At 47.5% G+C, this 25,475-nt stretch overlaps 7 protein-coding genes across 7 annotated transcripts; 4 read left to right on the forward strand and 3 right to left on the reverse strand.

The window, feature by feature from the left end:
- Positions 1-2,882: 2,882 nt before the first annotated feature.
- On the reverse strand, positions 2,883-5,908 carry DFJ58DRAFT_736767 (uncharacterized protein; the record flags this gene model as incomplete). Its single annotated transcript, XM_041386842.1, has 6 exons — positions 2,883-3,145; positions 3,199-3,237; positions 3,296-4,414; positions 4,462-5,664; positions 5,714-5,815; positions 5,866-5,908. 6 exons carry the CDS (start codon positions 5,906-5,908, stop codon positions 2,883-2,885), a joined length of 2,769 nt encoding a protein of 922 aa, XP_041235480.1.
- A 2,218-nt stretch (positions 5,909-8,126) lies between these two features.
- On the forward strand, positions 8,127-9,265 carry DFJ58DRAFT_848317 (uncharacterized protein; the record flags this gene model as incomplete). The annotated part of the gene is made up of 6 exons (XM_041393612.1): positions 8,127-8,240; positions 8,274-8,365; positions 8,388-8,489; positions 8,550-8,611; positions 8,749-8,938; positions 9,010-9,265. The coding sequence occupies 6 exons, from the start codon at positions 8,127-8,129 to the stop codon at positions 9,263-9,265; spliced, it is 816 nt and encodes a 271-aa protein (XP_041235481.1).
- Positions 9,266-10,195: 930 nt separating this feature from the next.
- DFJ58DRAFT_848318 (uncharacterized protein) lies at positions 10,196-12,281 on the reverse strand (the record flags this gene model as incomplete). The annotated part of the gene is made up of 5 exons (XM_041393613.1): positions 10,196-10,476; positions 10,530-10,747; positions 10,800-11,144; positions 11,197-11,341; positions 11,396-12,281. The coding sequence occupies 5 exons, from the start codon at positions 12,279-12,281 to the stop codon at positions 10,196-10,198; spliced, it is 1,875 nt and encodes a 624-aa protein (XP_041235482.1).
- A 1,213-nt stretch (positions 12,282-13,494) lies between these two features.
- On the reverse strand, positions 13,495-14,116 carry DFJ58DRAFT_671481 (uncharacterized protein; the record flags this gene model as incomplete). The annotated part of the gene is made up of 2 exons (XM_041382960.1): positions 13,495-13,745; positions 13,798-14,116. 2 exons carry the CDS (start codon positions 14,114-14,116, stop codon positions 13,495-13,497), a joined length of 570 nt encoding a protein of 189 aa, XP_041235483.1.
- A 3,611-nt stretch (positions 14,117-17,727) lies between these two features.
- DFJ58DRAFT_848320 (uncharacterized protein) lies at positions 17,728-18,677 on the forward strand (the record flags this gene model as incomplete). Its single annotated transcript, XM_041393614.1, has 5 exons — positions 17,728-17,914; positions 18,010-18,041; positions 18,106-18,119; positions 18,194-18,278; positions 18,327-18,677. The coding sequence occupies 5 exons, from the start codon at positions 17,728-17,730 to the stop codon at positions 18,675-18,677; spliced, it is 669 nt and encodes a 222-aa protein (XP_041235484.1).
- Positions 18,678-20,194: 1,517 nt separating this feature from the next.
- On the forward strand, positions 20,195-20,824 carry DFJ58DRAFT_614069 (uncharacterized protein; the record flags this gene model as incomplete). The annotated part of the gene is made up of 2 exons (XM_041380930.1): positions 20,195-20,538; positions 20,677-20,824. Coding segments are annotated over 2 exons (492 nt in total), but the record flags the coding sequence as incomplete, so codon positions are not given.
- A 3,048-nt stretch (positions 20,825-23,872) lies between these two features.
- DFJ58DRAFT_671475 (uncharacterized protein) lies at positions 23,873-24,864 on the forward strand (the record flags this gene model as incomplete). The annotated part of the gene is made up of 3 exons (XM_041382959.1): positions 23,873-24,115; positions 24,171-24,267; positions 24,314-24,864. 3 exons carry the CDS (start codon positions 23,873-23,875, stop codon positions 24,862-24,864), a joined length of 891 nt encoding a protein of 296 aa, XP_041235486.1.
- Positions 24,865-25,475: the final 611 nt, after the last annotated feature.

Below are 25,475 nucleotides of genomic sequence, written 5' to 3' on the forward strand. Positions count from 1 at the left end.
TGGCGTTGAGGATTTGTATATATCTGTTCAATGTTCAACTTTTTCTTCCAACTTCTCAAGTTCCCACCACATAACGATGTGGACGCCTCCCTGACAAGGGAGTGTGCTATGGAGTCATCCAGACATCTATGCACCACGTTACCTTCTCCTGTCAAGGGGCAGCAATCCAGGCAGACATGACTGGCTACCTGTGTTCATGTATTCATTTGTTTGATTGTAGGCGAGGCGTTGTTGCCCAATTATCACTGAGGCCATGGTGGTCTTGCGTTTCCCAACGAGCGTTATGTTGCCTTGCAGCCGCATCCCTGCAATGTTGGTGCGTGAGCTGGAGTCATTCAGACATGTGTGTGCTGCCTTCACTTCTCCTGCCAAGGAAAGTCAGGACCTGGCTGTCAGGCCAGGGAAGTCGGAACCGGATTTCCATCAATAGAACATGACTCTAAGTCCTATGCTGAGTCTAGCCAGGCACTACAAGGGCGAACAGGGGTCATGCACGGTTGATAAGGGTTTATATATAATATCAATGTTTATTGTCTGTTGGTGCGATGCACTATGTTAGACAAAACATACAGGTGTATACTGTGAAATGCTATGTACTTTTATGTGATTTCCGTGTTTTGGTCTGAGGATAGTTAAAGCCAGCTAAAGGCAATACATATTTGAGATTTACGGCACAGTAGTTGCAAGACAGTCCGAGATGTGCGTCACAGTACCAGCCGTTCAACTAGCGTTGCGGTTCTATGGCGAGGAGAACCCGCGCAGAAATTTGTGATCGAATTTATGGACGCCATGTCCTGCGGGGGGATATGCACAGAGTGTTGAGAGAGGGAGAGTGAGTAGCAGAGGGTCGAGAATCGGGTTCAAGTGCACGCCGTGAGGAGGGAAAGCGTCTACAGCCAGGTTGTCTTTCCGGAAGGATGACTAGTCTGAATTACAGACTAGTGATCTGGTCGAACGTCGATGTTGATGCGTTAAAGCATTAAGTCGGAAGTGGTCGAGAACCATACTATCGGTTTTCAACTTCGGTCCACCACTGATTCGGGCAGTCACATCCGCAGAAACAGTATCAGCACCGTTCAGCATTTGAGTTCATGGGCCTCAGGATGGTGACGACCCAAACGTCCTTAAGATATGGATTTGCACGATACATTCGATCAAAGGATTATCGCTTCATGGTATGCAGTTTTGTCTTGAGACTTTTTCCAAATCGATGTCTTATAAGTCCACGAAGTCGAACCTCGAAATCTATGTCTCAGAAGTCGCTGAAGTGGAACTTCCAAATCTATCGCTGAAGTGGAACTTCCAAATCTATGTCTTACAAGTCGCTGAAGTAGTCACAAACCGATATTACCATTACTAGTATCCGATATTTATTCATGTACAATAATGATCGCTACACGGTCTTTCTCCAGTTAATTCTGTATACAGGCCGAAGATCAGGGAGAACACATCGGTGTCCCAGTTTGAAAGTTTGTTTTGGAGGACTGAGACAAGTTTGTTCGAAACCCATGCCTGTATCAACTGCTTGCTTGAGCCACTCCCAAACAAGCATGTTGATACCGGCATGGGTTTCGAACAACTTGTCTCAGTCCTCCAAAACAAACTTTCAAACTGGGACACCGATGTGTTCTCCCTGATCTTCGCCTGTATACAGGAATTAACTGGAGAAAGACCGGTGTAGCGATCATTATTGTACATGAATAAATATCGGATACTAGTAATGGTAATTCGGTTGTGACTACTTCAGCGACTTGTAAGACATAGATTTGGAAGTTCCACTTTAGCGACTTCTGAGACATAGATTTCGAGGTTCGACTTCGTGGACTTTATAAGACGTAGATTTGGAAAAAGTCTCAAGACAAAATTGCATACCATGAAGCGATAGTCCTTTGATCCAATGTATCGTGCAAATACCGTTCTGTTCTTGAAGTTTGAATTCCTGAACCCAATAATTGTACAAGAAGTATGAGTAAGTAAAAGTACATTCCGTTGCTAGATGTGCGGTATGGGTATAACGAGCGATTTTCTGTAAACCAAATAAAATGACGATGACCCAAGCTAATCTAAAGCCGCGAAAGATCTCGGATCCAACCGATCAATGTCGTAGCACAACAACTCCGCTTGCCCCTCAGTCACAACCTTGGCGTCTTTGAACGAAGTTGCCGTATGCTGGCCAAGTCTCGATATCCATTGACTACGGGTGGCAAATGCGCGCGAATCCCTATTTTTCATCGCGGCAATGTGCCTCATGAACCATGTCTCCAGGCTTGCCGTCCATTCTCCTTGCCACTGCGTGTACTTGTCAAATACATCAATGGGAGGCCATAAGATATGGTTGTCGTCCGTTAGGCCTAATAGGGTATTGATGTGGGCGTCCGTTACCATGTCGTCAACATCGGTGCCGATACGCTCGACGTTCGAGTGCATAGAAGCGTCGCTCGAAGGTCCAGACAGGGCAGCCGAAATTAGGTTGTCTGGTCCAAATTGGATTGCAAGTCGCCACAGAAGACCGCCCATACCACAGAAACGGCGGCTGAATGGGAGTCGGAGCATATCCCTGACGCTGTTTTCGTACCGCTCAAACTCTCCGTTGCCCCTTGTGAGCAAGAGAGGTTTTTGGTCCAGATAGGCGGGACGTGGACCTGAGAGGGTACTCAGTGGGCCGACGAGGTGCTGGGGATTGGCAAAGACCCGCCAATCCATTCCGCGGGAGAGACAACGAATTGCGAAAAAACCACAGGGGGACATCCGGATATTGCGCTCTCCATAGACGCAGTCTGATTTCAGTCCTCTTGGATACGACCAACCTACCACGAGATATGGCATGGAGGAGGTGATATGGAGGGTAACAAGCGATGTGGAGAAGGCGATTTTGAGGATCGCTACGCAACGACGGGGGAAAGCGGATTGAGGTCGTCGTACTGTGCGAGGCAGTTCGTTCGATCTAAGATGAAGCGGGTTACTGTGTTATTGGCAGGACGGCAGCCCATCATGTTCAACCCTGCGACGCTTGTTACAGTAGAAGAGGGCAAGAACTGTAGATATCCCATTGGGAGAGACAAAGTGCCAGGAATTGATGACGGTGCAGCAGGTACGTTGGTGGAAGGTGCTCGTGTGGGATACGAAGGGTGACATGAATCAAGAGCTATAAATATAAAAATAAGTTCAGGATTCAGAGTAACGATAGTATGTACTCACGGCGCCGGTTTGGTTGTGGCCCGCGATGAGGCAAAGGCGCTGTGATAAGAAAAAATTGTTATGACAAGCTGCCTGTTTTGAGGGAAAGCAAACGTACTGCGATAACTTCTCCGGACAGGACTGTGTTGACGGTTGGACTGTCTGTGACTTCCCCGAGCTCTACCCGGCGAGGGGGATCTACCGCGGCGAGTCGAATGTTCTTGGGGAGGTGATCGGTAACGACGAGGAGGCGCGCGACGGTCAGACTGAGACGGAGCGTAATCTCTATATGACGATGGTCGACGGGGGGGAGACAGTTCTCGGCGAGATGCATGGTATGGCGATCCACGTGGAGGAGGAGACAATGAACGACGTGAACGGTTTGGAACGAAGGGCGCATGTGGGCGACGAGGAGAACGATCTCGGCGATTGACTGTGTCCGTCTTGCCCTTGGTTGGAGATGGTGCGTGTGACCCAGAGGTCACTTCGCCTGGCTCGATGTCGACGTCCATGCCGTCCTCCGCGATAACTCGACCACCCGAATCCGCCTTCTGTACCCGTTCGAGGCGTTCACGTTCAAGTTCCCTCTGCCTGTCGGCTTCCTTCTGCCTTTCGATCTCAAGGTCCTGCTGCCTCTTGATCTCAAGCTCCCTCTGCCTGTCGGATTCCTGCTGCCTTTCGATCTCGACTTCCATCTGCCTCTCGATCTCGAGCTGCTTCTGCCTCTCGACTTCCATCTGCCTTTCGATCTCCTTCTGCTCCTCCATCTCCATCTCTTTCTTGGCCCGCGCAACATCTGCTGCTCGTGCATCAGCTTTCTCCTTAAATATTGGTATCAGCTGCTTCCTCTTTTCCTTCTTTTGCTGCTCCGTTTCAGTTTGACACTGCGGCAGCCCGCCTGGTGACGTCGAAGGAGGAGGAGGGGGACCTGCTACCGTATCAGACGTAGAAACGGTAGGAATTTCTTCTTGTGGCACCGCGGTAATATACTCGAAAGCGATCCGCTGAAACCATTTCGCTCGTGCACGCGCAGGGTCAGGGACGCCGAGGGGATCGCCAAAGACGTTATGAGCAATGGTATTAACGCAAAACAGTCCGCAAGAAATTGAATCTTGCTGAATGCCGTGTGCGAGGGTATTTCCTTGGTCTTCGAATGGCCCATGAAAACGCACGGTGAGCCACCGCTGTAACTTCTGAATGAAGCTCCCGAGTCCCCCTCGGAGATTCAAAGAGTCTCCTGTGTTAAAATCAGTTTGTATCTTACTAGTTAGGGAAATGTCCTACCATAGCGCAAGGTTTTACGTTTAAAATCAATGCGAAACGCAACAAAGTGGGACATTCCGGGGATGCACACTGGGAAAAAGAGAATCTTCCCTTCGGCGAGCGTCTGCTCTAACGTCTTGAATGCATTGGGCAACGAATCAAAGTTCGGTTTAGCCATGCAGATCGCATCCGCGAGCTCGGTGTCAGTGATAACGAGGTTGGACTGGTTGGGGACTAATCGTCGGATAGTGGAGTGTATCATCATGTCCACGAGAGAATCCGACAACCAAGCGTCGTCCGACAAGAATCGTGCAAGCTGTGATGTACTTCTTAGGCTAGTTGAGGCTTGCCCAGCCAACTTCTTGTGGTATGGTAGACGATACATCTCTTGGCGGGCAGATAGAGGATTCATATCGCAGTCGTACATTTTTTGCGACAACCACCTATTTGCATTTTGCCACAACATTTTGGCATCGCGCACCGCGTGTAGCTTCTCCCAAAGACTCAACATCCAAAGAGGCAACGGTTGATCTTTGAGTTGGGGGTGGACGATCGACCTCTTTCCTTCGCGAATGGCATCGTCGAGAGACTCTCGAAGGCTATAAACCCACGGCTTTGGGGGTATAAATGGTGGGAGGTCCAGGTTCTCGTTCGGACGTGCACTGTCAAAGCATGATGCTCCGGCCTGTGCGAAGGACCCATCGTCGACGTCGGGCAGCGTGAATTTTAGTATCTGCCGTACATTGACGGCGTCGGATGATGGCAGCAGCATGCTGGATACCTCTTTCGGGATGTCCATAATCTCCGATAGAAGATCGAGGTCTTCTGGATCTAATGCTCTGTCTCCTGCATCGACCCATTTTCCAACCGGTACATGGACAGTAACACGCGGAGGAGTGGGGACAACGGTAGGAGGAGGAACGGGAGCGACTGCGGGGGGAGGTATAGCGTCATCCTCGTCGATGTCAAATAGATCCTCCTCGTCGGTACCGTCGTAGTCGGAGTAGTCGTAGTAGAGTTCGATATCTCCCGTTCGTGGGTGAAATATGTCAGACGGCACATAGTTCTTCAGCTCTTTGATTTCTTCGTAATTTTTGGTGATCTCTTTGCGCGGTTGCGTTTTGCCTTTGGTGACGAAGATACGCTTCGCGGCTTTCTGACCTTTGAAGGGAGGCTCTTGTCCGTCTGGCCAGAATTGGCCCGGCTTGCTGCAATAGTCGACGACTGGAGCAAAGGAGTCAGACGAGTGTTAATAGATATTCGGTCGACGTACATGTAGGGCCCCGTTTTGGCCGTGTGGTGATTTGCTCGACGTCTGCCCATGGGTTCTCTGGCCAAGACGAAGCTCCGAGGGACGTTGATCCCTTTTCATTGTCTAAGGAACGGAAATGAGGTGTTGTGAATGATGATGAGGATTTGTCTCACCAGGAGCATGATCTTCGACTGTGGGTTTTCGAGTCACAGACATGGCCGCAGGCCGTATACGAGGTGTGGAATTCGCGGCCTTTGGCTTTCTTGAGGATGGAGCGTTGAACCGAGGCATGTGACGTGTCGGAGAGGGTGTAAGGCAATGCGCGGTTCGAGAAGTTGAGGGACTGAACCACGGAGAGAAGACTCGAGTTTAGGTGGTTGGGGATATCAACGAAATGCTGGATGCGCACTGGTGATGTGTTGAAACGCAGATGGGCAGGTATTTAGAGTCGGAGTGCTTGTTGAGCGCGTGTTCGTAGAGATATAAACCACCGAGAAACGACTCGCTGGAATTTCCAACGAGAAGTTACGGTGAGATTGAATGTAGTTGATGAACAAGTGACGAGGAGTTTAAGTCAAGGATTTGAGTAATCAAGGCAGGCGGAGTGTGAGCAATGTTGAGGTGCCACAAATGGCAATATTGTTGATCCACAATTCCACACACAAACGTGGAAATTCCATTTCGGTGGTCTGTAGTTCAACGTGCTATAGATAATGATTATGTGGAGTCGCGAATCCTTCAACTGTGGTCAAATTTAATGTTTTGAGATTGAGGCACGCTGAGAACCAACTGTGCTGAGAATGGATGGCGTTCCGTGAAAGTTGTCAGAGCTGAGCAAGATCAACTCTCCAGAAAATGATACTAGGACATGTGCAAATGTGTGTGCATACAATATTTTCGCGTTACTCTAGGTTGTACCGGATCTGTTACAATGATATTGGAAATGTGAATTACATGTACACGGCTACAATAGAACACGACTGCTGGATGCGCTGTTGCTGTCCATTCCAACCTACACTCGTTCGGTCTCGTGCTAGCCCGCCTTTGTTCCAATTGACACCGGAACATCAGCAGATGATCAGGATCAAAAATAGCGAGGTCGCAGGAAACCAGAGAGAGCACGCTACCTGACGTAGGAGTACCAGCATGGTTTCCACTGATTGGGTTCATGGAAGCGGGGCAAGGGGGATGGGACTGCTGCATTACAGTAGGCGAACTTGGGGGTGAGGCGATATGGGGACGGTGAGTTTCTGCGGCCGTCCATGGTCACGACAATGGTGTTATCTGTAGCTTGATCGATTGTAGGGCTGCATAGACGAGTCACACGGTGAAACCGGGAAATGGGTATACCTGTGGTATATGTAGTATATGTAGTATATGTAGGGCAAACTGCTGCAAGATAATGAATGCGAATGTGAGGAAGTCTCGTACCAGAAAAATTTGAGCGAGTGCGGTCTGAAACGAATGAAGCAGTCGAACGCGTCAGTTTCTCCATAGCGTTTGTGCAAATGGTTGAGCATGATCTACTTCTAGGATAACCTCTGCAATCAGCGAATACGTGTAGAGTCGTACACCGCTGAAAAAGTCTTTAGTACGTTGACCTCTAAGTGAATGCAAGCGATGCCGGATTACAAAAAAAAACACGTACGACATGAACCTGCAACGACTAGTAAACTAGGAGGATTGAGAGGAAGGGGCGATCTGACGTTTTGCCTGCGGTAAATGTGAGCATGCGGTTGACAAGGAAAACGGCGTTCGTACGATGAAGGGATCTGGTTGAGGACCGCTATGGAGGTGTTGTAGAGGACATGACGGGGGGTCCGACGAGGGAAGGCTCAGTTTGACGCGTCCAAGTCAAACGTGGCAGCTTGGAGGCTGGCGACTTTAGCGACTTCCGAGACTTTAGACATTAGGGTTAGAGGCTATGGAGCCGTTTGCGACGGCGTCTGCTTCGAATTACGAAGCAAAGGTTTGTACGAACATCCGAGTACATTGGATATAAGGGCACTGGCGTGAGAGGTTCAAGTCAAACGTAGCAGCTTCGGAGGCTTCCAAGACTTTGGCGACATCTGCTTCGAATTACGAAGCAGAGGTTTGTACGAATGTCCGAGTATTTTGGATATAAGGGCGCTGGCGTGAGAGGTTCAAGTCAAACATAGCAGCTTCGGAGACCTCCAAGACTTTGGCGACATCTGCTTCGAATTACGAAGTAGAGGTTTGTACGAGCGTCGGGATGTTTTGGATGTAAGGGCACCGGCGTACCAAGGAGTTCGAGTGAAACGTAGCAGCTTCGGAGACTTCCAAGACTTTGGCGACATCTGCTTCGAATTACGAAGCAGAGGTGACCAAGGAGTTCGAGTGAAACGTAGCAGCTTCGGAGACTTCCAAGACTTGGCGACATCTGCTTCGAATTACGAAGCAGAGGTTTGTACGAATGTCCGAGTATTTTGGATATAAGGGCGCTGGCGTGAGAGGTCAAGTCAAACATAGCAGCTTCGGAGGACCTCCAAGACTTTGGCGACAATCTGCTTCGAATTACGAAGTAGAGGTTTGTACGAGCGTCGGGATGTTTTGATGTAAGGGCACCGGCGTACCAAGGAGTCGAGTGAAACGTAAGCAGCTTCGGAGACCTCCAAGACTTTGGCGACATCTGCTTCGAATTACGAAGCAGAGGTTTGTACGAATGTCCGAGTAGTTTTGGATATAAGGGCGCTGGCGTGAGAGGTTCAAGTCAGATGTGGAACCTTGGGAGACTTCCAGACTTTGGCGACATCTGCTTTCGAATTACGAAGCAGAGGTTTGTACGAATGTCCGAGTATTTGGATATAAGGGCGCTGGCGTGAGAGGTTCAAGTCAGATGTGGAACCTTGGGAGACTTCCAAGACTTTGGCGACATCTGCTTCGAATTACGAAGCAGAGGTTTGTACGAGCGTCCGAGTATTTTGGATATAAGGGCCCTGGCGTGAGAGGTTGAAGTCAGATGTGGCACCTTGGGAGGCTGGACTGGCGAATTTAACAGCTTTAGCGACTTCTGAGGCTTTACATATTAAGCTTAGTGACTACGGAGACGTTGGCCACATGCATCTGCTTCGAATTACGGAGCAAAGGGTGGTACTTGACGAACGTCGGAGTGTTTAGGATAGAAGAGCAGTGCCGTGGGAGGTCCAAGTCAAACGCGGTAGCTGTTTACTTTGGCGACTTCGAAGACGTTGGCAACATCCGCTTCGAATTACGGAGCAAAGATGTGTAGTTGTAGATATTGGGATTAGAGACTGCAAAAACTTTGGCCACAACGTCTGCTTCGAATTACGAAGCAGATGTTTGTACTTGAGGGAGGTTGGAGCGTTTGGGATAGAAGGGCACTGGCGTGGGAGGTTCGAGTCCACTGTGGCACCTTGGGAGACCGGACTGGTGACTTTGGCAGCTTTAGCGACTTCTGAGACTTTAGACATTAAGCTTAGAGACTGCAGAGACGTTGGCCACAAGCATCTGCTTCGAATTACGAAGCAAAGGGTCGTGCCTGACGAACATCAGAGTGTTTTGAATAGAAGAGCATGGATGGAAGAGCACTAGGCCGTGGGAAATTGGTATGATTGAAACGTGTCGTTCTAGTTACTTTGGAGACTTCCAAGACTTTGGCAACTTCCGAGGGTATATGTTAAAAATTCGAAGTAAAGTATCTGAGTCCTCTAACATTGCATTTTCTGTTTCATCGTTACAGTCTCTTAATACACGATGACGACAGAATTACGAGCAGCATTGAGAAAAAAGAAGTCTACACGGAGCCGAACTTTTCTGCCATCAACTTGGCAGCGAGGCAACGGCAGGCAGCGACTTGTCTGGCAAAAATCCTTTCATGGATACCAGAGCTTCGAGACAGTATTCGATGTGCATATTTGGCCGGGAGACATATTCCTCGAATTACGAGGAAAAGGTCTTAAAAGGGTGGCTAATGAGTGTAGCATCCATTACATGCGAGTGTTGAGCATCGGAGTTGCTCTTTCCATGACCATATATAGTAAATACTCCCGTGTACCCATCTAGGTACAACGCCTTACAGCCTGAGGATGTTTCCAAATAGTGGCGATAAATATGATATACGCAGCGTTTGGGAAATGTGTGAATCCCACCAATTTAAGTGGAGAATGATGCCCATCTGATACCATATCTAGGCAATGTAATTTCGTGCTGCCCTCGGAACTAACCCGACATATGAGTCATGTCTGACTCGTTTAACAAGTCGATATTTGTACTTAGGCAGGCATTGCGAAATGCAACATTGAGGTTTAACTCAGTGGCCATATCTATATCTATGCTAATGTTACGTATGAATGGAGAGCACTACTTAAACAAGCACGAGTCCAGGAGATCGCTGGATGCGCCAAAGTCCGAACGTCCATAGAGTCCTCTAAGCGACAGAAGTCAAATCGATGTTACAGTATTGTAGGAGTGTGGGTATATGAAGTCTCTGAGATTGGAGGTACGTAAATGAATCAGACAACATTACAATGTCGTAAAGCGCTTTAGGCAGGTCAATAGTTCTTCTCTACTGATGGGTTCCCCTGGATGCATTTGGTTGTTGCTCCCGTCCGTCTGCTTCTTGCGATATGTCTTGGTTGCCGTCTTCAAGTCCTTCCAGAAATGTTTGATGATGGCGTTTGCAATATCGTGCGCTGGTTGAGTGGTGCTCGATCGTACTTTTGGTTTTTCGGTGCCGGCAGCCACATATTTATCGCATTCCAAGACCATAGTGCACAGGGCGATGAGGGGCCTGTTGTATAACTCTGGAGATGGCATTACAAGCCTGCGACTTCATGCGGGTAAGGAATAGACTTACTAACGCGACGCGATATGCGTGGTAAGTTGATGACCATTCGCTGGAACGTTTCGAGGGAGTGTGCGTGTACTTGGTTAGTGAGGATTTTGCCTTGTTTATGGTCTATGTAACGAGAGAGTTCCGTTAAATGCATGCATTCGTAGTTGTAGAAATGCCCCCCGGTAGCAAACGAAGCCACAGGTGTGTAAACCGCGTGAAACTGTCCTGCCGGTTGTATACTCCCAAATATAAGTCCAAATCGATATAAATATAATATCACGATGCACTCACAGCATGTCACCCGGCAAGAGAGTGACAATTTCTCCGTGCCAATTTTCCTGGATATTCTCTCGGTTTCGGTAGAGATCGGTCAATGTTAAGGCTATGTTGGAGAGGTTGGTCCGAGTAATCGTGTCCTCGTGGATTGGTTTGAATAGGCCCCATTTTTTCTCGCCGGTTTCAATTTGAACAAAGGTCACGCTGCCATCAGAGTCGTGGTGGGGATTTGTCCAATACGCGGGCCCGTGGAGCAAAGACCACGAATGTACGATGAAGTTGTCCGGATGGACTTTGTCACCGATGGGGCAATCGACTGTGGTTTGATTCCATCCGTTGGTAATGCCACTGTCGAGAGTACTAGGCGTGGACGGGTTAGTATTGTAACGGCGTGCGATGGTACGGTACGCACCTCAGATATGACGGGAGACCGCCCTGTCCATATGGAACGTCGAGTATACATTGTATCTTGTTGGGGTCGTGTATGTTGCGTATGAATTCTGCAAGCGTTGCGTTCTGGTGGGGATACGTAAAATCCTTCGTGCGTTGTTCAGCGTCTGTTTAGCAGCATTACATTAGGTGAGAAACAAGATGGATGTCGACAGACTCACCGTGTACTACGACACGCATGAGGTCTGACATTCCGCGATCTTCCAGGTACTCTAAATCAAGCGTTGCAGGCTCGGGTGTGCTCACTTGCCGAATGACAACGGCTTTGTTGATGCGAAGCGCTGCGGATATCTCGTCGCATAACTGTCGGCTTGTAAAGCGCCGATCGCTATGCTGTAAGTGGACGACGTTTTTCGAGGTCGCGGGAAGCGATTCTGGGAGTGAAGCAAAAAACGATACTGCAAGGGCGTCTTCTTCGCATATATTTATGCCGTTCTTCATGATGCAGGGAAGCACAGTGGTAGATCCATCGTCCCATTGAACGGTATCTGATTGTTCATGGACTTGGGAGCCAATGATAGGATTTGCCAGATCACGGAACTCTAGGTCGGTGAGTGCAGACAAGGTGGGTGAGGGGTATGCTTGGTCATCTGGAATAGAGGAACAATTGACGGGAGGGCTGGGCGTGTCTGTCATGACGGCGATGTCGCGCATTGGGCGGGGTGTCACAATGGTTGTGAGGGTCTCCTGTGCCAGGAGGATGGGGCCGATGGGGATGGTGTCGGGTTCTGAGATGGATGGGCCCACATGACCCGAAGGCGCTTCAGGAGATGAGGTCCGAGGCCGCTTTTGAGGGGCGTGGCTTTGGGAGTTTGTGTTGGGCGTGAGCTGTTTGCTCTGCATTTCCTCTCTCTTGCGTTTTCGCCATGCCCGTTTGTTGGCGGTGTTCTGTTCCTTCATCTCTTGAGCCCTGTGTGGATCGCGTTTCTCATTGGCGACCCATCTTTTTTGCCGTTCGCGTTGCTTTTCCTCGGGAGTTAAGGCTGAATTGGCGAGATCGGAGTGCTGAAGCCTTGGCTTCTTTCCAGTTTGCTCGAGCTGTACCATGTTATTTCAACGAGGAATTTCCTCGTTAAGATAATGCCAGACGTGTTTTTGGAACGAGTTGGGAGAGGGTAGTTAATGCGTCGAGTTTAGGATGAGATGAGAGTCTTAAGTGAATTCGATTGCGGTTTTAACAGCGTCAGACTAGAATTTATGTAATATTTTTTCGTAAGAACTCCGCACCACTGTGGGCTTCAATCAGGAGTGGACGGCTGAGGATGTCAGAAGTGTTTTATGATAGGAATTCCACTCGTAGCTAGAAACTTGGTAAGCATGACGTGAATGTAGTAGGTCCTCGAAGTCCTCAAAGTCGTAGTCGAAATCTAAATCATGTTTTCAAAGTCTTGGAAGTTCTCAAAGTGGTATTCGAAATATATATCATGTCCTCAAAGTCTTGGAAGTCCTCAAAGTGGTATTCGAAATATATATCATGTCCTCAAAGTCTTGGAAGTCCTCAAAGTGGTATTCGAAATATATATCATGTCCTCAAAGTCTTGGAAGTCCTCAAAGTGGTATTCGAAACACACATCATGTCCTCAAAGTCTTGGAAGTCCTCAAAGTGGTATTCGAAACACACATCATGTCCTCAAAGTCTTGGAAGTCCTCAAAGTGGTATTCGAAATATATATCATGTCCTCAAAGTCTTGGAAGTCCTCAAAGTGGTATTCGAAACACACATCATGTCCTCAAAGTCTTGGAAGTCCTCAAAGTGGTATTCGAAACACACTATCATGTCCTCAAAGTCTTGGAAGTCCTCAAAGTGGTATTCGAAATATATATCATGTCCTCAAAGTCTTGGAAGTCCCCAAATCGTAGTCGATGTCTAAATCATGTCGAAGTCCTCAAAATCTTAGTCGATGTCTAAATCATGTCCTCCAAGTCGTGCAGGTCCGTCCCGCTTGTAGGTAGATACTTGGTATTATATTTGCGCATTCCGCACCCCTGTGCGCTGTCCCCCTGCACTGCGCGTTTTCACATATCGAGGGCTTTGTCTGGTATCTACACTTTCATTTTCAACACCTGGGTCAACCCAACGCTACTAGATGTTTCACGATTATGTTTGAAATAAGACGCCAGCGTTTGTATCGATAAATGTCTTTGATAATGTGCAAGATAATGCTGAGAAAGTCTACGGAATGTGGCAATGCCTATTTGATACACATATTCATTGAGGCCAGCTCGGTGATAGAATTACTGTTGGTATACATAGGGTGATTCAGCTAAGCAGTTGACGACATTCTTTCTCAATGCGGGCATGTATTTTCTTGGTCTGGCCCTTGTAGAACTTCAGTTCTGACCTCCATTTCCTGGTAGTAAGCAAGGCCGCAGCTCCGGCCCGTATTTTTTCCAACCTACCCTGGAACATTTGTTCGCAGGAAAGCGTCCAGTATCCTGTGTCCAAACCCGACGAATCCCACAACTGAGGACTTGGCCACCATGCCAATGTAGTAGTTTGATCGCGTCTGTCTGTGAATGAGATGTTAACCCGGATGCATCATGGGAGTAGGAGAAGGCGTACCTGTGTCGACGTAATATATCCCGCAGAGTATCTCAATCTCATGCTTGGTCAGGGTATCGAAGAGATAGGTGTGGGATCTGTCTTGAGATGTATCCGCAAAATAGAGGACGTCGGGTGAAGGTCCGTTGGGTATCTCGCTGGCCAGCTCTTGTTTGCATAGACGCCAGAGAATTCCTCCGGCTTGGGCAACGGCGACTCTTACATGCGGTAATCTTAACAAACGATTCCGGCGAAGTTCATAGTCTATGTATTCGTACTTGTCGGGTGTCCAGCCATGAGGACGCCGGTTGGACTCGAATACAGTTATGGGACGGGGCATGGAAGGGTATGCGACCTTGAAAAGGAGCTTGAACGGGATACCGCGCTCGAACAAGCAGAGGATGACATCCTCTAAGGATGGCCCCCACTCTTCTCTGATGCATTGAACAACGGAAGTGGCATTTGCGACGAACAGGTTCCAAGTTCGAGCGTATTTCGGGACGAGTGGGAGCAGCAGGTAGCCAGGTAGGGTGCTGTCCTTCACCTGCTCGACCTTGAAATGCACGTTGCGTGTAAGCAGTTCGCGAGCATGGTCGGGATGTAAATCCCATAAGAGCGAAGGTGGTTCAAGTTCGAGTATAAGGGAGGAGATGAAGTATCGGATGGCAAATTCGTTGCTGCGATGTTCCAAGCGGAGGTTGACTTCCATTATGTATTTGCGAATGGTGTAAGCATCGACGATTTGAGATTCCTCGACATGTATAAAGTCTGTTGCAGACTGTATTTCGGACTGCGTGCTGCAGAGAAGTCCATAACGGCTGTATAGGACATCTTCCAGCGAGGGTGCCAAACAACATATCCTGCCCAATGGGTGTTTGGTGCACCACCGTTCTTCCCAACTCATTGTGGTCCGACGAAAGGGTAGGAGGGTTGTTTAGTTGTGGAGTTGGCGTGTTATCGAGCTCCTGGATGGGTTGGTCGAATGCAACGTCATCATGTTCTACATCTCGATCCTTGTCGAATAGCGAACAAATATCCCATTGGTTTGAGATTTCGTCGTATACGAACTGCTCCCGTCGTCTGGTCTCGAATTCATTCTTCGCATCTTCGTAGTCGAGCTCTCCGCGGAACCTCCCTTGTTTCGAACGATACCACATGAAGAATCTCGTTCCATCCCGTCGGGTGGGTATGATGAAATTGACAGCGTCTTGGAGCCTTTTCTTGACTCGTTCCTTTATGCTGTCGGAGGCTCGTGATAAAAATTCCTCACGCTTGGGTTTTCGGGCTTCAATAAGTGCGTCCCATTGGTGAAGACTGTCGGGGTGGGGGTTGGAGGGGCTCGGTCTGAAGTCTTCTGCGATTGTTTTATTGATCATGGCACGGATGCGAAGCTCTTCTTCTCCTTGAGGAATGGCGAGTTTAAAGCTTGGATAATTTAAGGTATCTGCATAAAATATGCCTTTCGCCGTTCCTATCCTGACCCAGACGGGGGCACGTATGCGGTTGAGATAAGGAAATAGGATGCCCAAAGCAGAGGATCTGGGGTCGAGCACAACGCCAACGCATCTCCCTAGCATCTCCGGTTTTAGCGCATCGATGATATCACATACGTGTGTATCACTGAGACCGGATTGGATGAGAGTGTGAGAGGGGGAGGGTGGGGATCGAGGGTCAGCATGGCTGGCGGTTTCGTGTCGTACTAGAGCGCGCCCGTAAAACAGGTTTACCAGCCCTACAAGACTGTGGAAAGCTAATCTTGATCTCTGGGCGCATCTGAGAGCATGGGAGGCCTTCTTGTGGTTGCGAAGGTAGCCGTAGGAAGAGGGAAGGGGTAACATGGAGAAGTCCAAAGGGAGCAGAGAGTCTATGCTGAATGCGGACGCGGCGTGATGTAGGGTGTTCTCGAGCCATTTCCAGCTGGCTTTTTGTTCACCGGAGAGGGAGTGGGTTGATCCAGAACTGGCTATTTGAATGGTGGCGAGGCGCTGGAAGAGCGGTCCTGTGTACTTGAGTTCTGAGTCGTCTGGTGTAGCTGCGACCTGTATATAGCGAGACAGGTCGAATCGCAAGTCGAATATATTTTCGGGGTCGGGATCTTCGTGAGTGAAATCCGGTTTGACCTCCGAGGGGAACGGGCACACGGTTTGCGTGGCTGAGAAAAGGATCGAGTCTACTTCCTTCAAATAGAAATAGTTTCTGTCTTTGGAGCATGATCTGTGCTAGACGTGAGTGTGTTGGTGGTGTTGGGGAGCTTCGCTACTTACATCGATGGAGGTGCGGGCGGGGGGGGGTGGCGGGCCTGTGGGAATGGCGGGCAGACTTGGATGTTGGGGGAGAGCGCTGGAAGACTCTGCGTTGTGTCGGGACATCACAATGTATTGAATTGCAACACAGGTGTCGAGTTGAGAAGCGTGCTAGTGCGACTAACTGGAATTTCCAAGTAGAAGCCAAAGACACGGTGTTGGAGTAAAGGGAGTGCAAGAGATTGGTTTGAAAAAACTGGCGTACGGATGAGGCATATATCGACAATGAGGCCGTCCACAAACCACAAACAACAGTCGGTGGTTAATGATGATGTTGCTTAAAGTTTGGGCTCTGTGGTCAGACTTTTACGACATCTTACGAGACATCCATATTTGGAAGTTGAGGACTTCAGCGACCATTGTAACTTTGACGACTTCGAGCACTTATTGCGAGTTAATTTACCATGTATTAGAGTTTGGGCACGTAGAGTTGGTTAAGGTCGCGAATTGTGAGGCACTATGCTATGTATTACAAGCGAGAAGGAATGAGTTCTTCTGGAGGGAAGAAGAATCGTCCATCTGGCGACATCTGATTATTACTACGGGAAGCGAACTCAAGCTAAACGAGAGCTAGTACACAGTAATATATTCAATTGCCCCTATTCACAACAAAAGGCTTACTAGAAAGTATCTGATAGTTGTCCCGTGCAGTAATTCAATTAAAATAAGCACGGCCGAATCGCTAGAGTGCAAATTAAACATAAGAACAGAAAACATAACCAGCAAGGAAATTGTCACAGGGCCATCAACATCTGCCTTCAATGGGAGAATCACGAACCCGTGGATTTTTGGCCCGGACGCCAAACCACTGCTTTGTAATGTGCAACGAATGTATAGGCAATGTCTTTTCTGCAAATCTCACGATATTTGGGACAGTCTCTGTGAGCCGTAATGATGTCTGTGGATGTAACTTTCTTGATTTGATCACCTTCTCGAGGCCTCAGCACTTTACATCAAACCTTGGACTTGAAGCTGGCTTCTGGGTATACTGACTGTTCAAAACACGCATGCTGTGCGGTCCTTGAAGTCCAGGAAAGATGAAACACACCATTCGAATGCGGAACTTCCTCCAAGATGCAACGTTTACACTTACTGGGCACCGTTACTAGTTCATTGCACTAAAACCTCAATTATCCACCTTCTTAGTAGTGATACTTACATCATATCTAAGAGTGTTTTCGTATGGCGCATAATCCGACTGGTTTGTATGCGGTTTGAGGTTCGTCAGGCAATGAGGCACAGGAAGTCAGGTCTTTGCCTAATAGAGATTTAGTATGTTTGGAAGGTATAGAAGCATAGTGCTCCCTCAGACGTCACACACTGGGGAAGTGGTGAAGCTGGGGCGTTCAAAATGGTACATCAATATTTGCCAGCACATGGAAATGTTGGGATGTTATGGTATGCTATCTAATGATAATGATTCATATCTATATCCTGTAGTGTGTCAACATGGTCTGAGAGTACATTGTGCAAGAGCGTCTCCCTCATTTTGTCCTCCCTATGCTCTCGGCAACGGTGAAGCAGATCTTTAAGTTCTGATCTCCACTTCTAGACAACATGGTCAAGATTTCCACTATGCCATTGCTTTCGCTCTTTAAATAAATCCACCATCTTCTGGACATTCTCCTCCAGTGCTATCCTGTTTAAAATGTACTTCGCAGCCAGCCTCTTTGTTACCGAAACTTTGTTGAGAATCTCCCGCTGTTCCTCCTCAAGCTTGGTAATGCGTGTTGTGAGATTCAGATGGACTATCGCAATGGTAGCAGTGAGGAGAGTTTCAGCTGCTGAGGGCCTGGTGATGAGAGAAATGTTGTTGATGGAAATAGCTGAGCAAGGTAAAAGCAGCGGATTCGGAGGGGGGTGTTTAACAATGCTTGCAAAGGAAATAATTAGGGGAATAAAATGGTAAAACACACAATTTATACTGTAGGCTACTCTTCCTTGATGGGGATCAGTCTGTGTGTGCGTGTGTGCGTATGCGTGTGATTTGTTTTTGTTTGTTACCTGAACGGATCCAATGCCAAAGCACTTAAAAGTACTGTACGTTGGAGTTCCTCTCTTTACCCATTCGTTTATCTATTGACATCATTATTCACCATGTTCCACCACACAAGCAAATCGGGTGAAGCTCTCGGACTTGCCCCTCTAAAGAAAAGGCACAGGAGTCGTCGTTCCTACGAGATTCCACGACCTTGCCAGGTATGTTACAATTACACTTCGCAAACCATTGTCTCACATGAATTCCAGGATAGGCAGGACTTTGGTTCTGATGAATCCGCGCACGAGTTCCGGAAGACGATCGAATCCTTGCTGGAGCGTGTCAAATGCCTGGAGGAGGCTAGGATTCGAGACAGAGAGGAATTGACAAGGGTTGAACCGAAAGGCAACGTTGAAGTAATGGAACTCGATGAAGAATTCATGTACCACATGGCTCTCATTGACGAGCTGTATGATGAAATCAAACCTCTTCAGATGGAAATGGGGAGACAGAGGATGAAAATTGAGCAGCTCATGGAGCGCGGGGCTCAGGAGGAGAGCGCGAAGCAGCAATGCATTCAAGCGATGAGAGATGGAATTAAAATGCTTGAGAACGCCTAGCACATGAATCAAATAGGACAATGGCACTGTTCGTCCAGCTACAATATACATCACCAATGAATAGACAGAGAACTGTTTCCTTCCGGCACTGTTGAAGTACAGAGGTACTAAGCAGCACTTATATTACCACTTAGTAGGTAACGGGAATATATACATTCCAGTGTTACCATTCAGAATTAAGAGCCCCTTGGATGCTTAGCCCTGACGACAAGCTCAAACATTAAATTGTCACCGCAGTGCCATCGATCTTGGGTGTCCTATATGCGATGGCATGGAAGATGCCGTCCACCATTCACCGATAGCGCTTGGTACTGCAACGGAATTTCGGACTGCCAAGTGCAACAGCAAGGGCACTTCCGGTTGATCTATGTACCGTACATTCACGATTCTCTAATTTGCAGTCTAGCGGCTCACCCGTGCTTATTTTAATTGAATTACTGCATAGGACAACTATAAGATACTTTCTAGTAAGCCTTTTGGTATGAATAGCACCTCCATATTACCAGCCAACCTCTACCTCCTGCACCTTGATTCCCGCACCCTACCTACACCTTACCCTTTGATGACTTCTTCTACCATCTTGCAGCCGAACGGTTGTAAGTAGGCATTGCGAGCATAGCGTGCAGAAACGGATGCTCTCCACACAACCCGCCAGTCTTCCATTGACAAACTTTTGACAGTTTTCTTTAGCAAAGGGCACAGTGCGCAAGACGCGGAAGGGACATAATAAATGTGCATGTGTAACAGCATAATGAAACGATGAAGCTCCAACACAATACCATCACTCAGCTCATGCCTGCACTATAAATTGTTTTGTTATTGCCTGACAGTGTACGAATGGCGGGAAGTGCATGGATGAATCTGAATCCAACTTGCGTGTGCGGCCTTCTTTGAACCTCGCTGTTGTCAGTTGTGTACATTGTTATACTAGTATTCGAGCTACATCTCAACTGCTCCGCTGCGTGTACGACTGCAACATTGTCAATATGAATGCCAAACGTCGAAGGCAATAATCAATGGGGTAAGAAGGACTGTATGTAGTACAAAATATGTTATTTGGTGACATTGCACTTCAACTGACAAACTTTCGGAATTCCACAGATCCCGAAGACGATGCTTTTCGCACTGCATTCCAGCAATATAGCCATGAGAAGAATGGGTCTGGCTTGACTGCAGAAGAACAAATAGTTCGCATAGAAAAGGAGTTCGGTCTTCAAATCAAGTGAGTATGAGTTCATTGAAAATTTTCAACGAGTCTGATGGAAGTCACAAAGACAACGAAAACTTTTTCAGATCAGAAAGCAACTGGGTATCGAGAGCATACGGAAAAATGTCAGCACTACAACCGAGGAGCGGACACAGGCTGTCATTGATGCCAGATGCCACGATCTCCCTGGGAAATGGGGTGTCGCACAAGTTTGTCAAACGTTAGCCAACCAAGGCACCTTGGTGAAGCGGTAAGCTTTGTAATATTTCTCCATACTATTTACAAAATCAACTATGCTAAATTTAACAGTGATGAAGTCAGGCAGATACTTCATGATCACTTTGATGCCGAGTTTGACGCACGATTTGTGGGGTCGAAAGATGCAATTGATCGTGTACCATTAGACTGCATTGGGCCATGGCATCAGCAACATGCAGATGGCCATGAGAAGCTTTCTGCTCAGGCTCTGAAGATGGGAGATGTAACTTTGCCAATTTATGCATTCAAGGATCAGTTCTCAACTTTCGTTCCTTACATGCGTTGCTTGCCTAATGTGAGACTTTCAAATATCATTGGACATGTATTTCTTGATCTCGTTGAGGAGTATGGCTGTGCGTGTGCTTTTCTCCGCAACCAACATTCATACTCACCAGTGTGGTCCTACTAGGTGCACAGATCTAACTTACAACAGATAAGGGTTCTGAGGTTGGCGACATGGTCCGTTGCCAGGAGCGCTTGCGGTACGGATTTTTTTGTACCATTTATGCAAATGTTAACATCTGTATTCGTCAGTCTGCATGCTGCTCCCGAGTTCACTCTAGATCAATGGCCTGCATCAAGACAAGTGCAGAGCAAACACAACACACCAATCGAAGGGTTTTGGCGTTGGAAACGGGATGGTGAAGGTCACAGTATACGTCAGGCCATTTTTGTTGGTCGAGATGCAGCTGATCTGATCCGGCTCAAAAGGTTAAGCTATTTCGAAGCCAAATTTACACAGCGAGTCATTCAGGAAGGTGTCGACACTGCAGGTAAGTTTATTTGGACAATTTAGAAATCAACAATCGACCTAACAATCTTTAGTGTTTCAGGTTTCTGATGGCTTTATTATCAAGACCTACTCCGATGCAGGCCAAGTTGTCGATGTCGAAGCGGAACTTCAGACTCCAATTAGCGAAGATATTATCCCTACGCATCAGCCAACTTCAATTTATCTAGTTGAGCCTCGCCGAGTTTCTTCTGCTGTTCTCAAATTTTCCGGGACTCTTGGAGTGCGCAACCGCACTGATAAACGGTCCGCAACCATCATGGCTTTTAGCCATTCGTCTTGGAGAGTTCTGCATGCGAGTATATGTTTGCAGACCTGCATGGTATGTATGACGCAGTTCTATTTCTCTTGCAACTCATTGTCTGTATCCTATCCAAGTTACATTGACCATGGCATCTTGCATGATACTGATTCTGTTCTGACAATGTTTGATCCCATGACTCATACTCCCCTTGGGTATGTTCCATAATTATGATGTATTGCTGCCCTAACTCTAGTGTGTTGATACAGTGAATCTGGACTCGGAGATCATGGCTTCGAGGGTATCCGTGATCTTGTCGATTCTCACGAGTGCTCCGCAATCTGTCGCTCGCTGAAACCCCGTGAAATGTCAGCTATCCGGAACACTCTTCGGAAGTTGGAAGAGGAAGGCACTGTGGATGAGGATGATAATGTTTAAGTGGCTGTAGATTACTGCTTGATACTATGTTGATAGATAGAAATGTTAGTATTAATATTGACAATGTTGCAGTCATCCACACAGCGGAGCAATTGAGATGTAGCTCGAATACTAGTATAACAATGTACACAACCGACAATAGCGAGGTTCGAAGAAGGGCGCACACGTAAGTTGGATTCAGATTCATCCATGCACTTCCCGCCGTTCGTAGAAAGTGATGATTCATCTTTGATGAATGCATCTGTCGCAACCAATAGAGCAAGTAGTGCGACACCGTTGCAGAGCGAGAGGATCTTGATCAAAGTCGATTCTTCTAGTGGACCAACGAAATACAGGGGTGTGATGGATTTTTTGGGAAAGTCAACGTGCATGGGACACAAGAGAAGACATTCCAGGAATCGCTTGGCTCTGTATTCACCATGGAGAGCGATCTTTTTATGCATCAATCTTTCTATCCTCCCGCAGTATTATTACCTCAATAGAACGACATCTGGTCTTGCATGACATCCTCACAGTGGCGGCTGCGGTACATCTTTGACCCAAGACAGCTAACAATGGATCGCTGATCCGTTCATCACAGTGACCGATGGACTGAAAAATTAGCAATTTAACTCAAGCAATCCGTCTCTGTATTTTTTTCCTTCTACGCTAATCTTTCCCAACAAGCCTCATGCCGGTGTCAAATCAACTCAATTATTCCGTCTTGTTGAGACCACGGGAAAAGTCTCCTAATGCCACCTGACCCCATGAAGCCAATGCTGCTCGAATAGCAGGCAAGGTTTTTGTAGGTACATCTTGTCCGCTTTCAGGCTCCGTAATGCTCTCCGAATCATAGACAGGAAAAAGGACGTAAGGGACGGAATGTGGGGCTTTTTGTGCAAGGCTACGTGCATCTGTTTCGTTTTCGGACTCTGTAATGCTCTCTGGATCATAGACAGCAGCGGAGACATCAGGGACAGCCGGCGGGGCTTGTATATGGTCGCGTTTGGGCTTTATGATGCTCTCCGAATCGTAGACCGGAGCAGATGGCTCTTTGACTCCGTAGTACTAATGATTGATTACTGGTGTGTTAGAAACAACAGTTGAGAAAAGACAAGATACTACAAAATGACTGATCCAAAAATGCGCTGTCTCATTGGAGATTTCTGTGGATTTGCCTTTCAGTATGTAGGGTTGAGGAGATCATCCGATGTGCTTCTGGTATTATGGTAGAGTGAGGAATTTCGATGTTGTACACGATGTTTTTGCATAACAATGACTTGGTCTAGTTGCACCATTACTATGATGTCGTTCGATGAAGCACTCTGCAACAGCAATGAAGAGTGTGACCCGAATGGGAGGAAAATGACTGCATTTCGTATCAAGGACATCAACGTCATCTTCGGAAATAGCAACTCTTTCAGCCAGAAACTCGTTGATGGAGGGGGTAGTATGTCGAGTACATGGCAGGAAAGAGGGACGTAATGCATATGGCCCATGCGTTAATATGCAGCACCTGGTGGCGGCGGGTGGAGGCATGATGTGACGGGCGGGACTTCACACTGTGGTTGTGACTGCATTTGAGACCCGGGATTCTCCGGCTCGCTGGTCATTTCTAGAATGTACATTAGCTAATCGTACATTTCCCCAGTAAACAGACTTAGCAACTCATTTAGGAAGACACAGGACCACAACTTGACGGTGTGTTTTTATGCAAATGAGACTGGTGTCATCTACTGATACAACACAGACTCAACATTCTGACAACATGCACACAGTTTCCTTGCATACTAACCAAGATTTACTTCCTCTTCTGAGCAGAGCCTTTGAGCGGCAGGATGCACTCACTCATGGGATAACTAAGGACCCCAAGCCAGAGATGGTCGTCCACGAAGCAATTGATCAAGATTATTTGCCCTCCAACACATGCAACACCAATCTAGTCGACGACTACACTCATACACATGCTAGCAACGGAAAACAACGAATTGTCCAGGCGAAGGGTGTCTCCCATAAAAAGAAAGGCAGCAATTCACGTCGTCGACGGAAGAGGCAAGAAAAGGCTGCCAACGCATATGTACCTATACTTAAATTGACCTCCAAGCGAGTCCTCAAACATCCTATGCCCACACCAATCTCGTTGCAGGGGTTGCCTATAGCGAATGGAGCATATGTTGGAAAACGAGTTGAGAGTGTCGACGGAGTGCAAGAACTGCAGACGCTACTTGACAAAGGATTTTGCTTAGTGGAGTGGGATGGAAGGTGTGTTCCAGGCAGATTCCATGCAGGATCATGGGCTGACTTATAACAGATCCCCCCAAACACTACTGGATAAGAACGGAAGGGTAATCGGAGTCCTAGCTGGCCAACCTCGGGATGATGACTGGGAGCTTACAATATCTCAAGCCTGCGCTGCAATGGAGAATGCACGGGAGCGTTGCACCTTCAAGTTATCTGATACCCATCACCGGCGAGGCCTCTATCCATGCCTTGGCGTTGGAGTATCATATGGGGGTGGTCAACAGGTATTTTATCGATCACATTCAGGCCGCCCGCACTAACAGACAGAAACTCACATAGGAGCCCGGTAATCTTCAACACTCCAAGACAAACCAACAGGAGCTTCGGACACTTCTGTCTGAACCAGCCATTCAAAGGTTGGCAGGTTTTGGCAGTAGTGAGTACTAACCTTCTGTCCTGTGTGTGTTTATTCATTTGAAAAGGCATACTTTGTCATTACGCGCCCAAGGTCCATAAGGTGTATGCCAACACCAAATCATCTCTCAAGAGCATGCATCCACATCTCACATGGAATTTTCATAACAGTGTTTTTGCTGCTACCACGTTCAATCTTGGACCCGCCACTGTCACATTTGATCACACCGACAATGGAAATTTCGCCAGTGGGATGTGTAGCATTACTGCGTTAGGAAATTTCGACCCAACCACCGGTGGTCACTTGGTTCTATTTGACCTTGGACTCATCATCCAATTTCCACCGGGTGCCACCATCCTGATCCCCTCTGCAATCCTCCGACATGGCAACATCTCTATTGCTCCGCGGGAGAAAAGGTTATCTTTTACTCAATATTTTTCAGGGGGTCTCATCAGATGGGTTGAATATGGATTCCGCACAGAAAAGGCTTTTAAGCAGCAGAGCCCTGAAGCATGGCATGCAGCCCAGCTTCAGCGTCAGACTCGTGTTGAGGAAGCAGCTGTGTATTTTTCGATTTTCAAGGAGTTGGGAAAGGACTGTAGTGAGTACATACCATAGAGGATAAGGAATGCTGGTTTTTTTTTTGTGTGGAAGCATGTCTGCCTACATATTCCAAAATGGTTCGTGGGCTCTCTGCCTTTTCTCATAGAAAACATTGTACAACACCGGGTTTACATAAAACTTACCTTTAAAAGTGACATCTCTACATCTCTTTTCTACGTGTTATTGTTTTCACAAATCTGCGTCGACCTAATGAGGGGGAAATGTCTGCATGCCCCTGATTTACACATTTCCAGGTGACTGAAATACATCTCTGAGTACTCTTACCAGCTCTATGAGTTGTACTACTGGCAGCATCAACCATCCAGCTGTGTTTAATCTAAATGACTCTGCATTGCGTGGTTGGGTGTTCGAATATGGAAAAACCAGATGATAGGCCAACCAGGAGACCAGGTAAAACCAATTCCAAAGCACATCAATCCAGGGGCACACCCTTCAAATTTCCTTGTCCTCTGGGCGGAACGGATATACTCCATCCAGGCTTTCGTCATTCATTTTCCCATTCGAGTTTTGATATTTCTGTCTTTTGATGTGTTCCTTGGTTGCCGTTGGGTGATAGTCATCGCTTCCTCCTCCATATACATGTAAGATGAAAATCAGGTTAGTGA

This window comes from Suillus subalutaceus, assembly GCF_016647625.1.
Source record: "Suillus subalutaceus strain FC151 chromosome Unknown DFJ58scaffold_293, whole genome shotgun sequence".
NCBI lineage: Eukaryota > Fungi > Basidiomycota > Agaricomycetes > Boletales > Suillaceae > Suillus > Suillus subalutaceus.